At 39.5% G+C, this 13,785-nt stretch overlaps 1 protein-coding gene across 2 annotated transcripts in view; it reads right to left on the minus strand.

Annotated features, from left to right (window-relative positions):
• The window catches only part of LOC108427650, a 150,513-nt gene that overhangs the window by 119,294 nt on the left and 17,434 nt on the right, over window positions 1-13,785 (minus strand). Inside the window, exon 2 of one of the 2 annotated variants that reach the window (XM_017697940.2) lies at window positions 6,359-6,480. In XM_017697940.2, coding sequence (XP_017553429.1) covers window positions 6,359-6,480 — 122 coding nt within the window. Of the gene's footprint in view, window positions 1-6,358; window positions 6,484-13,785 lie in introns of both variants that reach the window. The other variant, XM_017697939.2, reaches the window with a different exon arrangement.

Here is a 13,785-nt window from a genome sequence, read left to right on the forward strand (position 1 = left end):
TTTCTACAAGCTACCTCACTGGAAACTATGACAATACATGGTTAGGGAAAAATATCATTTTACAATATGTGACTTTTTGAGACAATATTCAGGCCTAAAACCTATTATCTAAATCCATTTAATTTCAGATTTACGATTATTTTACCATTTTCATCATCACACGCAAAACTCAGAAGACGCATGCGAGTCATTTTGTATATAAAATAAATAAACCGTGTATATTTGAGTTGTAAGCATAACAACTCCTGGTTCCTACAGCAAAGTCGGTGTCAGTAGGTTTCTCTATCTATGTCATTTCATATCCAAACGCCTGATTTTTACATCTCAACGCTGAATCATGCAGAAATGTAGTAAAATGGTATGGAGTGGGATTTCACTTTAAACTTAATTTGAGCTCTAGAAAGAAAGCGCTGTCTCTCTTTTTTGGCATTTCTTTTTAGATCAAGGATCTACGCTAGTGCTGCGCCACAACAACTGGTCAGTAAATGTTCTTAGTGAAATTAGATTAGCACGTTGAACTGCCTTTTTTTCCCTCCTTTTTTTTTTTACCTAAGCTGCTTTTAAGAGTAGTAACAGAGCACACTCTCGCCGGTAACCGCACGGCACAAAGCACTCACGAGTCAAATGGTTATTGGATTACATTTTCTGGCTTCATAAAATGCGGTTAAGAGGCACTTTAGGCGTATGCGGCTGACCTGCTTTTGGGTAGATGGCCATCAGACGAGAAGTGACAGGTCAATCACTGATTTCAGCCAGACTGTCAGAGACGCACACTGTGGCCTTTCCCCTCTCTGCGCACACTCGCAGAGGGAGAAGAAGAATGCACGGACACATCCAGAGGAGGACGAGAGAATTCAGCACAGAGCATTGCAACGGTGTGCGTGTGTGTGTGTGTGTGTGTGTGTGTGTGTGTGTGTGTGTGTGTGTTTGCATCTGTACTTCAATGAAGACACTAAGGAGACATTCAACAATTAGACCTCCAAATGGCCTCTGTCATGAGAAAACTGTGCATCTCTGAAAGAGCAACTTTATAGGAGAAAACATGTTCTTTACTGTAAATTACATGAACATAAGATTTTATTGCAAGTTATTCCATCATGCAAGTGCAAAAAAACAGAAACAAGATAAAACGGCAAGATTATAAAAACAAGCTATTTTGTGATGTGTGTGTGTGTGTGTGTGTGTGTGTGTATATATATATATATACAGTAATGTGCATAAGACATTCGGCATTTAGTATTCAACAGTAACAGTAGCAGTAACAGTTTGAGTCTATTGGGGTTCTGCCAGTTTTTCACACTGATTTTGGTCCATCCTTCAGAGCAGTTGGACTCCAGGATGATGGCATCGATTTTCAATTGGGCTGAAATCTCTACTTTAATTTGGACGCTGAAGAACGTTCATCGTTTGTTGTTCAGCCATTCCTGTTGTTTTGGCTTCGAGCTTGAGATCATTGTCTTGCTGAAAGGTGAAGCTTCTCCCAAGCTTTTTTAGCAGACTGAAGCAGGGTGTCTTGCAGTATTTCCTTGTATTCTGCACCATCATCTATTCATTCCTTTCATTTGAACATTTTAACTGAGGAAAATCATGCGGCCCTCATACTTCAGTGTTGAGATGGTGTTTGTGGAGAAATGGACAGCACTAGGTTTGCGCCACAAACAGGATTTTTGTCTCATGTGACCACAAAACCTTGCTCTGCATTTTAACTGTGTTACTCTGATGTTTTCTGTAACTCTACATGTGCTTTGATGTGGTTTTGTGGTTTTTCTTCAGTAATGGCTTCTTTCTTAACACCTTCCCTTATAGGAAAGCTGTACGCAGAGCTCTTTTCATACTTAACTGGTGCAGCTTCACTTCAGTCTCAGCCACTGAATTCTGTAGCTCTGTCAGCGTGATTGTTGACCTCTCTGTGGCTTCCCTCAGAAGTGCTCTTCTTGCACTGATGCTGACTTTTGAGGGCTGGCCTTGTCTAGGCAGTGCCTGGGTGGCGTGATGCAGTTTCCATTTTCTCACAACTGATCCAACAGTGCTCACTGGGATATCCAAACATTGGATTGGATATTATTTTGTTGCCGTTTCTTTTTTCTTGTGCCTCTCTATAACTTACATACAGTGCTATTTGGTTATTATTTTACCCAGAATTAGTTACCCAGAAAAAAATAACTATTTTAATGATTCATAGGTAGAGGCCAGTTAGAGCAATATCTTTCACCTGTGTAAACTAGGAGCTTCAACAGGGGTTGAAAAAGGCAAACAGCATTTTTTTTGTAAGAATTTCACTTTAATTCATTTTGAGAGTCAGTCTTTTGAATTAAAATATAACACAGTACAAAATATCAGTGTCATTTGTAATCTAGACAAATCTGAGGACTTTTAAGGGGTCTGAATACTTTGCTGTATCTTGACATGAAGTGTGTATTTGCCAGCCAAACCTCAATATAACACCAGAATTATTAAAAAATAAACATAAAGATAGAAAAACAAGCAACACAACTTTTTATGTTTGAACAATGCTTTTGATATCTTGGTTAAAGGATCCGTTAGAAGAGCACAGAGTTTGTTTCTGACCAAAACCAGCACAGTACAGTCATATGGAAGAGTTTGAATAACCCTGATGGAATTTAAGGATTTGTTGATTTTCACTCACTCTCCCACTGACGCAGTCATGTTTCACAAGAGCAGTGTTTTGCATCAGTAACTCTGTGTGTCATTGTTTTCCAACGCAGAAAAAACCTCAGCAAACAAAGTGCATTTCTGCAGAAGTGGGTTCTCTGTAGAGGATGACTGGCCATTAAAAAGTCTACAAGCTGCACAGTTTGACTGGTGCACAAACTTTTGCCTTGCTGATTAGCTAAGACCTCACTGATTAGCTCAACTGAGGACTGAATGGCATCTGTAAATACTAGACTTCTTCTAAAAGAGGTTTGGAAATGGTTAAGCAAACATACATCAACACACATCAAATCACAATACATTGGTTTGCTTATTTGTATTTAATCCAAAAGCACATAATCTTAAATGGCTCAGTACTGAATGTGGTGCACTCAAATTGCTGGTGCAGTTTTACACATTAAGATGTTAAAAGTCCATAACTTTCTGTGTGTTTTATGCACTGTGTAAAAGTTATATATTATTCCTGCTTGTGCAGTACAAAATACATTTATTTGAAAGGGAGGAGAACAAAAACTGGATCTCCCAGCATGGGCTAAACAGACTATAAAATGAAGACAAATCCTTTGACAGTCTTTGTCACTTTGGAAAAAATGCTCCTTTTGATCATCATAATCTTGCTGTGGATTTGAGTGCTCTGTTTGGGAATAGTTTAGGCATGATGGCCAGGCAGATCCGCTGGTTTCAATTTCATGTGGAAAACAATAGGCTGGTCCAGTGTGTGTGTGTGTGTGTGTGTGTGCGCGTTTGCGCGTGTGTAGGTGTGTGTGTGTGTGTGTGTGTGTGTGTGTGTATGAGTGTGCATGTGTGAGATCTGGCTATGTGTGCAACTGTTTTGGAAAAGCATGGTGGGATTTGTGGCGGTCTCAGAATCAGAGAGCCAGTGTTTATGGAAAGGCCGCTGCATAAACAGGGTTTAGCAAGACTTTCAGCCTATCCGGCATCAAAAGATGCAAAGCCCATAAAGCAGTATTAACTGTTGGGACAACTGATGGCTGTGTTGGCAGACTGCAATCATAGTCTAAACAGTGCAGCGTTAAAATAGAGACATACACAATCAAAAAGGGGTTTGCTCTCATTTTATTCTGCTTATACACGTTGATACTGGGAGGTCCTGATAATTACCCCCATTATTTAAACATACGGGGAGGCTCCTTTTTTAATCTCTTGCCTTCCCTTGTCTCATGGAGATGCATTGCTCTTAAGAAACATTCCTATTGTAGCAATAAAAGCTGTGCCGCTAGGTAAGACGCAGTGCTTCTACATCAATTCCCCAAGATGTTTCAGAGTTCCAAAGTTGTGAAAGTTTGAGGCTAGTTTCATGCCCTCATTAACCCCTCAGTTTGCAAGTGTATTATTAAGTTATTAATCTTACTACTCATTATTCAGTAACTACTATACAACTAAGATGTATTACTCTACGTAGTTATGAGAGAAGGTTTAAGGGGTTTACCCTTAGAATTGACAGTTATCGCTGGCTATTATAAAAGTATGGTGTAATTATTTATCATTTTTATACTTCATTATTTTATACTTGTGGGTCAGTGGAACAAGCAGAGATATTTTATTATAATAATTATTGGTGTGTGTAGTCTTGATTTTTTCAGTATGAATGAACATCAGTTGACTGTCATGTTTTTGTAATTTTGTGACATCAAAACAAACGTAAAAAAGACAGAAGTACAGATTCAAAGCTGTCACTACACAATGTATTTGGATTTAAACATAATTGATTGTGTAACTTGCAGTGTAATCAAATTAAGTATGTAATTACATGTTAATAGTATATTAAGTCATAACTCAACTTCTAAAGATTAAAGGGAGATTTGACTGATCTGAAAAAAAAATCTGTGTGATTGGATCTATAAGTTGTAAAAAGTGATTGAGATTGGTCTGATGTGAAATGCATCATTCTCAAGAAATGTATTGAGCTTGAATTGTTTATGGGGAGAGATAGGAACCAGACGTCAGCAGCTTTAGTGCCTCTAAAAGTTCCCTCACCAAAAGCCATTACATAAAATGGTCATAAATGTGCTACTTAATGCATTCAATGTTGTTTTCCAATAGTTTTGAGACAGGATTTTTGCCTAAAACATACATTTTGTAATCTATCAATTGGGAGAGGTACATGCAGGGTGTGGTAAGGCAACATATAACATACAGTTGTTTTTTGTTTTTTTTTTCGTTTTTCAGTTTTACTGCTATTTTATGAGTAGAAGCATTTAATCATTACAAAACAAAAGACACGTGTAGGTTCACTGGTTGTTTTGAATAGTGAATAAAATTGTTGCAATTCCCCTTTAAGACTCTCTGAACTATTATCAATTTTTCAGAAATGACTATAAAACGTAAGTTATGTAGTGATAAGAGAGAGAAAATAAGGGGTTAAGGATGACTCTTTTCCCCTCCTGAGGTCAGAATCCATTTGTATTTGCACCCAGCGCACAGTTTAATTAAACAGAACTAACTATGGGACCTATCGGCTGCAGTTAATCATTGCAGCAGGCTATTGATGGCAGGGGTGCAGCCGTGATGGACGATAGCATGTGTGTATTCATCACTCGGCCTGCTCACACTGGGTCTGGCCTCTAAGTCATGGGGTGAGAACAGAACCCCCTACCACCTCCACCTCAGGACCCCATGCAGCAGTAGGCCATCCACACTGCCCCGGCTGCAAGATAAAAGACACCCACACACACCTCCAACCACTCGGAGAGCACGCGCCCCACCAGCCTCTCCGAAGCCTTAATTAAAGAAGAAAAATTGCGGGAGTGCGAAAAACCCTGTAAGCTCACTTTCTTCCCGCCCTGATGAGACCAAGCATTGCTCAGAAACTACACGACTAAGTGTTGCTCCTCGACCAAGTGTACTACTTTAGACATGAATAAAGCATCCTAAGCATGCGCTGCTCATCACAAGTTTGTTTCCTATTGGAATGGTCCAGCTAATGCTTGATTTTCACTTCTTTTCCATTTAAGGTCAGTGTACTATTGTGGTTGCAAATGAGGTGCAAATGTTCATATGTAAATCAAGCACAAAACATAGTCTGTCGTATTGAAGAACATCAGTAACACCACTGACTGTAATAGACTTGACAAAATTACTAAAATTTGCGCTTTTCTACAATATATCACTGCGCTGGAAGAGTCTATGTGCAAGAGGTTAAATATGTAAAGCAACTCTTTTCTAATATACTCAGTGTAATTAGCCTCAGCAGTGCTTCAGATTTATCGCAGTGTCTTCCTTGGTATGATTGCCAGGATTGACCTAAAATAATGATTTGGCCCTTTTTTCAAACTAAATTTGAAACTGTTTTTGTCCAGACGTTGTACAAACAGCTTAAAGAATGAGTGCTGATGAACAAGGGGGTAAGCTGGTGTTGTTCTCAGGGCAGCACTGTCACTAATGCTCAAATATGTGAAATCGTTGTCCCCAAAATAAACCTGCTTGGTCTACAATTTGTTACTCCAAACCAACAAAGCCAGCACTCATTTGTATTTTTTAAAAAGCTTTTTTAAAAGCTTGGTGCGCCCAAACATTTGAGTGTACATTATATAGTACTTGGTCAGCACAAGTGTGTGTGTGTGTGTGTGTGTGTATATATATATATATATATATATATGTGTGTGTGTGTGTGTGTGTGTGTGTGTGTGTGTGTGTGTGTGTGTGTGTGTGTGTGTGTGTATACCTTTCTGACCCAGGTGAGCAGGCAGCTGTGGTGGGCCATGAGGTTTTTGCAGTCACAAAATCTCCTCAGCGGTTCTCCGTCTACCAGCTGCACATCTCTGCAGATAAAGCATTCCGGCATTTCTGCTAATAGAGAAATAAATGAACGAGTAAAAACATAAATGCCCATAAAAATTAGACAAGCATTACCTATGAACAATATATAATCTATGGCCACTTTATTAGAAACCCCTTCCATGTAGCTCCACATTGCTGATGTACTATACAGCCCATCTGTTAATCCACAATATGTGCTGATCACGTTTATTACACCCCTGGATGGACATTTTTGGGTGGTGGATCGCACTTAACCTAGCAGTGACAATTACTTGTAAAAACCACAGCGACACGTCTGTGCCTGCACCACGCACACTATCATACACTACCAGATCAGCATCGCTGCTGTGCTCGAATAATCCACCACCCTAATAATGTCTGATCAACAGTGATTCTGTGGTCAAATATGATGAAAATGTTCCAGGAAGGCTACAAAATTGTGCTTGTCAACGCTATATGCCAAAAGTATGTGGACACCGCTTCTATTTGATCATTTCTAAAATGGATTGTACTGAAGAGCTCAGGGCTTGCAATGTTGCACTGTCATACACTATTAGAAATAAAGGTGCTACGCAGGTACATTTTTCATTCATGTGGTTTTACAGTGGTTTTAAGGTCCAGTTGTGTATTTTTAATGAGTTTTTCCAGGTGAAAAGTATGTATTTGTACCTTTTCATAACCAAAATGTTTAAAACAGAACAATAAAATAAAAGGTCTGGAGACGAGATGGGATGAGTGGAGTCAGTATAACTTAAACATATTATTTCAATGGATTATGGTACAATTATGTTCCCTTAATAAGGTAGTTAGATGTGCCCTTGAAGGTACTACCTCAGTGAAAAGAGGGGTACTGCCCCAGTGACGATTTCATACCTTTATTTCAGAGAGTGTAGGATCAAGGTCACCAAATTTTTGTAAGCAACTGCTTAGTGGAGTTTTCATGTATTGAGTTTACTATGTACAATGCAAGCATTGACTAGAGTGCTGCAAAGCACACCACCGTTGGATTTTGGAGCACTGGAAATGTGTTTTCTTGCAGTCTGACAGATGAATCTGGGTTTAGTGAATGCCATTACAACATCATTTGCCTGAATGCATAGTGCCAACTATAAAGTTTGGTGGAGGAGGTATCATGGACTGGGGTTGTTTATCATGATTTAGGCCCCTTAGATCCTGATAAGGGAAATCTTAATACCATGCCATACTGGAGAACTGGGCAACAGTTTGGGGAAGGTCCTTTCTGCCCTCAAAGAAGTGTTTTGTTGAGTTTAGTGTGGAGGAACTTGACTGTCCAGTATCGAGCCCATATCTCAACCCCATTCAACACTTCTGGAATGAACTGGAAATCCAACATCTGTGCCTGACTTCAAAAATCTAATGGAAAGCTTTCTCAGAAGAGTGGAGGCAGTTGGCGTTAGGGTTAGATAATTAGGAGGTTTGGACAGTGAGTGTATTTGTGCAGAAGTAACTGTCCCAAACAGTCAAGCTTTTTCAAACAGGATCATGTTGTAGTTGCAGTAGTGTTTGATGCCTACAACAGTCTGTCACCACGTTGCACTCAATACTGATGAGAGCAGAAGCTATGAGATGACTGCAGCACTGACAAAGAAGGAGCTGAGAGTGATTCTCATTATTCGATGCTGTGACGGTCTCTAGTGTCTGTCCATTATTGGGTTAATGCAGGCATAATTTGCGCAACATTAACCATGCACTGTGCAATTATTTGATTAGGGCATGCGGAGAGAGATGTGGGAGTAAATCTTCTATGCCTTGCCTTGTGCAGGCTGCTTATTACCTTGTCAATTTGTCATTTTGTCACGCCTAACAGCAATTGACGGGAATCTGTTTTTGTCAAGTCATTAATACGCTCATTCACTTGAGGTGTTGCCTCAGATAGGATCTAAACGGAAAATTATATGGAACTGCCATAAACAGAGAACACATTAGCTATCTGCGGCAAAAATAAGCAATTACATCAGGCAATGGCTGCCCTTTAATGAACACTTAATCAACCATTAACACCTAAGTGCTTTCAGGGAAGGGAAAAAAAATCATTATCTCAGTTTAATTTGCTGCCCAAATATTATGGACTATAAGAAGAATTAGTATTGGAGCTCCAAAATAAGTCATCCATTTTAAGCTCCAGAAGAAGAGCTCCAATAATTACCGCTAAGTGAGTGAAGGGTTAATGACTGCCAAGCCTTGCCCTCAAATAAACAGAGGCTGCATTCATATGGGCTCAATATATCTGAGAGACAAACACATCAAACACAGATCCATTTCAAAGTCAGCAGTTTTGTTCTTAGTTCATCACTAATGTGCAGTTTTCATCTTATACTTACTTTTCTCTCTAATTACACAAATCAATATATGAATACAAAATAACCCACTGAGTTTTCATACGTTTGCCTGGCAGAATCAAAGATTTGGCAACACCTAGCTGTTTAAAAATGTGTTTTAACATAAATGATCGTGCTTTCTTTGTCAGTTTGAAATGACTTAACATGTAAAGGTGATGATTATAGAAAACAATATCACACGGGTAAATATATTTAGCAGTATTAGTGATGGTGCTATCTAAAACATAAAGTCTAAAAAAAGTCCACTTGTTTTATCTCCTGGTTAGGATGCCAGCACTCATCAGCGCTGAAACCTTTCAGCTGTTTATACCATTTTGGGAAAAGAGAATTTCAATATGTGCTTTTTCGATAGGTTAAAAAAGCACACACACACACACACACACACACACACACACACACACACACACACACACACACACACACACACATATATATATATATATATATATATATATATATATATATATATATATATATAAGGTAATCCAAGGTACCTTCCATTTAAACAGTAGAATATTACCCTGGGCTTGATAGTAAAGAAAGTGGATATCATGGGCCAACAACTCAAAAACCACATTTTTTGTGAGTTATTTGAGCCAAATGTGTCAGGCTTTTGTTCAATTTTACCAGTGATTTCAAACTGTTTTTGAAACAGTAATCTAGTGTTCAATTTCTAATTTTTCTGTCTCTCTCCCTTCAAAGAGACATGTGTCTGGTCTTGTTGGACTGGAAATAGGCTAACTGCCTGGCAGTGTAGCAAGATGGGTACTGAGTGGATAGACTTTCTTAAGAGGATACTCATGTTGCACAAGGGGTTACAGAAGGCAGAAGGAGAGTAGGGGACAGTAAGAAGTGGATTATTTAAACAGCACACAATCACCTTCGGCAGGTTAGCCTCATGGAGCTAACTAACCATGCAAACTTTTCAAAGTATTTAAAAAAAAAAAACTTTGAGCGCAAAGTTCGTACATTAATGTGCGTGATTGCTTCGTCTGGCTCTAAACTTGTAGAGTGGTACTGTATCTCCTTTCTTTTTGCTGTTGTTAGCCATGTATTCTTTAGCACACTGACTAGCCCATTAGTAAAGTGATAAAGTTGTATCAGCAGTTACATATATAACAGTGAAGTTTATAACCTAAAGCCCAGTCTGAACACAATGAATCAAATGTTATGTTTTTTGACATGTTAAGCATTTTAAAGTAGTTTACTAAACAGTTCTGGTTACAGTTGTTTTTGTGTTTGATAAGGAAATTTCAGCTGCCAAACTCGATCCCTCGCCCTTCCAAAGGCTCATATAACACGCTTCACTAAATCGAATAAAGTAATAGAATGGCCATGTTCAAAAGAGGATGAAAAATACAACCAAAAACCACTCAAGAATTATGGCTTCTGAGCTAGTTAATGTTACATTGGCAAGCTACAGCTATCAACACATAAACATTTGATTCCAGATTACATTCTAGTCTACTTAGTGGTCATGTACTTTATCCTCCCCTGAAAGAGTGAAAATTGCTAAATAATATCACAAGGTGAGAACGTCCAACTGACAGCCAAAGCCCCTGCACAAACATGCTGTACTCGCTCCTGGGATAATACATATGAAGATGAGGCCCCTAGTATATGGAGGATAATATGCTCAAAGGATTAGCAACTGTTTTATTACTTTATCTTAACAAAGCCCTTGCAAGCATTTTTTCATATGCAACTGAAAAGTTACAGTGAGGCCAAATCAATTTCCAAAGATGGTAAGTTGCCCTCAAACTTTGGACAGGCAGGTATTTCTTGATGAGCAATACTGTGTATTTCGTTAATCGTGTGTTTTCCATTATGAAGGTGGAGTATGAAGGAGTAGCGCAAGCATAGAAAAGACAGCTGTTCTCATGCACACTGCTGTGGAGGAGTGTGTGTTGTGTGTCTGTTTATCGTCACAGTGGCAGGCCCTTCTTCAGGCTGTCCCCAGACTGAGTGGCTGCCCAATACTTGCCGCCATATACATCAAAGCTTTCAGAGACGCTGGAGCTTAATATCCACCAAGAATGCAAAGAGGCCTTTGTCTATGAAGGCCTGTCATCCACTGGAGACAACCACTCAACTGCAACACAAATGTTCCTTTCTGAAAGTTTTCTTCTACATACAATCCTAAAATAATGGCTCCTAAACAGTTATTGGCTTGGATGTAGGATAGGAAAACTTTCCAGTTGGCATTGACTCTGTATTCAATACAGTATACAGTAAAGCTACTATTTACACCTTTATTTTTAAGAGTGTACTGATCATTCAGCTTCCAGGACTCCAAGAGCAAAGTGCTGTACCATTTCAGCTCAGACAGAGAAACCAGTCTGCATACATGATGTCAGTGATGGCCTTATCTTTACAAAGCATGTGAGGAAAAGGCAGTACATATGGTTATAATCACAGTCCACTAGAAGGCATTCCTGCAAAAGAGATGTATAGACAACACTGATTACTGAGGACTTGAGACTCAGCAGAAGACACTGGCAATTAAAGGTCTACATTACAAGGTAATGTAGCAAACAAGTTAACAGAATTTTACATCTCAGGTTATTTTGCAGCCTGCATGCCGAGTTGTTAAGTAATCCCAAATAGACTTCCCTATATGGTCCTATGACCTGTGCAAAGACATTTTGGGGCCACGGGGATTCAAGAGAAAAAAGGGACAACATGAACATGAATTAAACCATAATTTAATGTTCAGCATATTGTAGACGATCTTATCAGAGGGAACCAAATGCAGCATTAAAAGTTTCCCTATGGCAGCCAAAAATACACGTATAGCTGCTCAAACATGAATTGGAACCCCAGTCTCCAGCACACAGGGCTGTAACGTCTAATTGCTACCAGTCTCACAGTTATAATTCTGTTGAAGGGGAACACAGAGCCTTTTAATAATTAAAAAAGGGTTTTCAGGAAGTAAAACCTCTGTAAGTGCTAGGTACTGCACCATAGGGGGCACCCAAGAGCAATAAAGCTTATGCAGCCCAAGCTGACCCTCTAGCTCTATTCCTGGGTTGAGCCTGATCGTGAAGAATGGCTGTTGTACAGTCTCAGAGCAAAAGGTGCAGAGGCTCACAAGCTCTCCCTTGGGTACATCTGCACCCCCTGTTATCTGTCTGTGCTGCTGCATGGTATACTATTATCTATAAAATTAGACACATTTCAAGATTTAAGATGATTATTTGTGGCTATGCAATCAAATAAACCACTTTCATACTATGTCAGGAACTAGATAAGCAAGTCTATTTGTAATTACTTAATAATTTGACATGATGTTGAGTTGAACCATCAAGCGTATGATGATTTAGGCAGTGGTGAACCACGACTGTTAGAGCTAGGCCTTCAATTCAAGACACATATCCAAAACACAAGGAAATAAATCAGTGGCTCTTTCAGTGGAAAGACCTGTTATAGAGCTGCCTCCACTGTTTTCCATCTCTAACATGTTATAGAGCTGCCTCCACTGTTTTCCATCTCTAACATGTTATAGAGCTGCCTCCACTGTTTTCCATCTCTAACATGTTATAGAGCTGCCTCCACTGTTTTCCATTACCAACAACCCACTTATTAGGCTGCCACTGGCACTCACATCCTGACACATCTAGGATTTCCAGAAAGCCTAGAGTAGAGGTCTCCAACCCTGGTCCTGGAGAGCTACCTTCCTGCAGGATTTACCTCCAACCTATATCCAATAAGCTGTCATGTTTCTTACTTAACATTAATACATCTGATACAGCCAATCAGGAATTTGGGAAGAGGTTGACTAGTTGGAGCAGGTGTGGCTAATTGTGGTTGGCACTAGGCTCTCCAGGAAGGTAGAGCACTGACCTCAAGTGACCTTTTCTCTCATAAAATTGGTACTGATTATTGCAAATCAATTCATGACTGGTTAATTCCTCTGTCACTTTGCAATCACAATTGCTCACACCCCTTAAATGGTCGGGGCCCACCGGCAGGCCCAAAGTTTTATTACACACTTCTATAACCTAGTAATAACACAGCCAGTTTTCATTGAAGTCCCTATGTAAAAAGCTTGGGATTTGAAGGGGATAAGCTAATGCATGAGGCTTTGTCGTCAGCTCCTTAAGTCAGAACCAATAGGACAGCTCGTCTAGCTATATCTAGATATCTAGATACTGGGTGCACCAAGAAGTTAATCCCTCTGTTTCATCCAGAACTTGTCGATTAAATTACAGTAGTGCTACAATACCCACAGAGTTTAAGTATAAGCACAATTCTATTGAGTAAAAACCAACAAAAAATTACAGACATGTACTTTTTAGTTCTATGAAATCATTAGGCTTTCTCTGAATGCCCAGAAGGCCCTAAGGGCTCCCCTCTGGATTTAGGCCTGCAGTTTGTACACTGATATTTATTGAGGTTTAAACCATCATTACTTGTTAGTCTTGTAGCTCCAGTGTAAAACTAAACAAGCAAAGTTCAAACACCAAATATGTCTTGCCTCAATAGCAACATGCTGAGAGGGGGAAAGTTGTGTAAAGTAGATTTTTCACAGAACTATGACTTTCACCGTGAACTGCTGTAATGGTACTCAACTCAGCGCTAAACTTTTAAAAAAGCTCACTAGAATATTACAGTAGCGCAAGACATATTTGCCTTTAAGTCATGAGATAAACAGAGAGAAGGCTGAGCTCTCTGAATAGCCAGTTTTCAGTTGACGTCAACAGTTGTCAACCACCATAAAGGTGAAAGTCATGCAAGCAAACCATGTCTGTTATCTTACTGAATGTGTGTGTGTGTGTGTGTGTGTGTGTGTGTGTGTGTGTGTGAGAGAGAGAGCGTAAATGCTGCTGAGAGACAGAGGAAGTGTGTATGGCTCAAGCTGTGCAGTAATGAGAAGACTCACACACACGCCTCATCTCGTGACTGAAAAATGACCCCCCCCCCCTCTCTTTCTCTTTCTCTCTCTCTCTCTCTCTCTCTCATCAGATCCTCC

This window comes from Pygocentrus nattereri, chromosome 26, assembly GCF_015220715.1.
Source record: "Pygocentrus nattereri isolate fPygNat1 chromosome 26, fPygNat1.pri, whole genome shotgun sequence".
Lineage (NCBI taxonomy): Eukaryota > Metazoa > Chordata > Actinopteri > Characiformes > Serrasalmidae > Pygocentrus > Pygocentrus nattereri.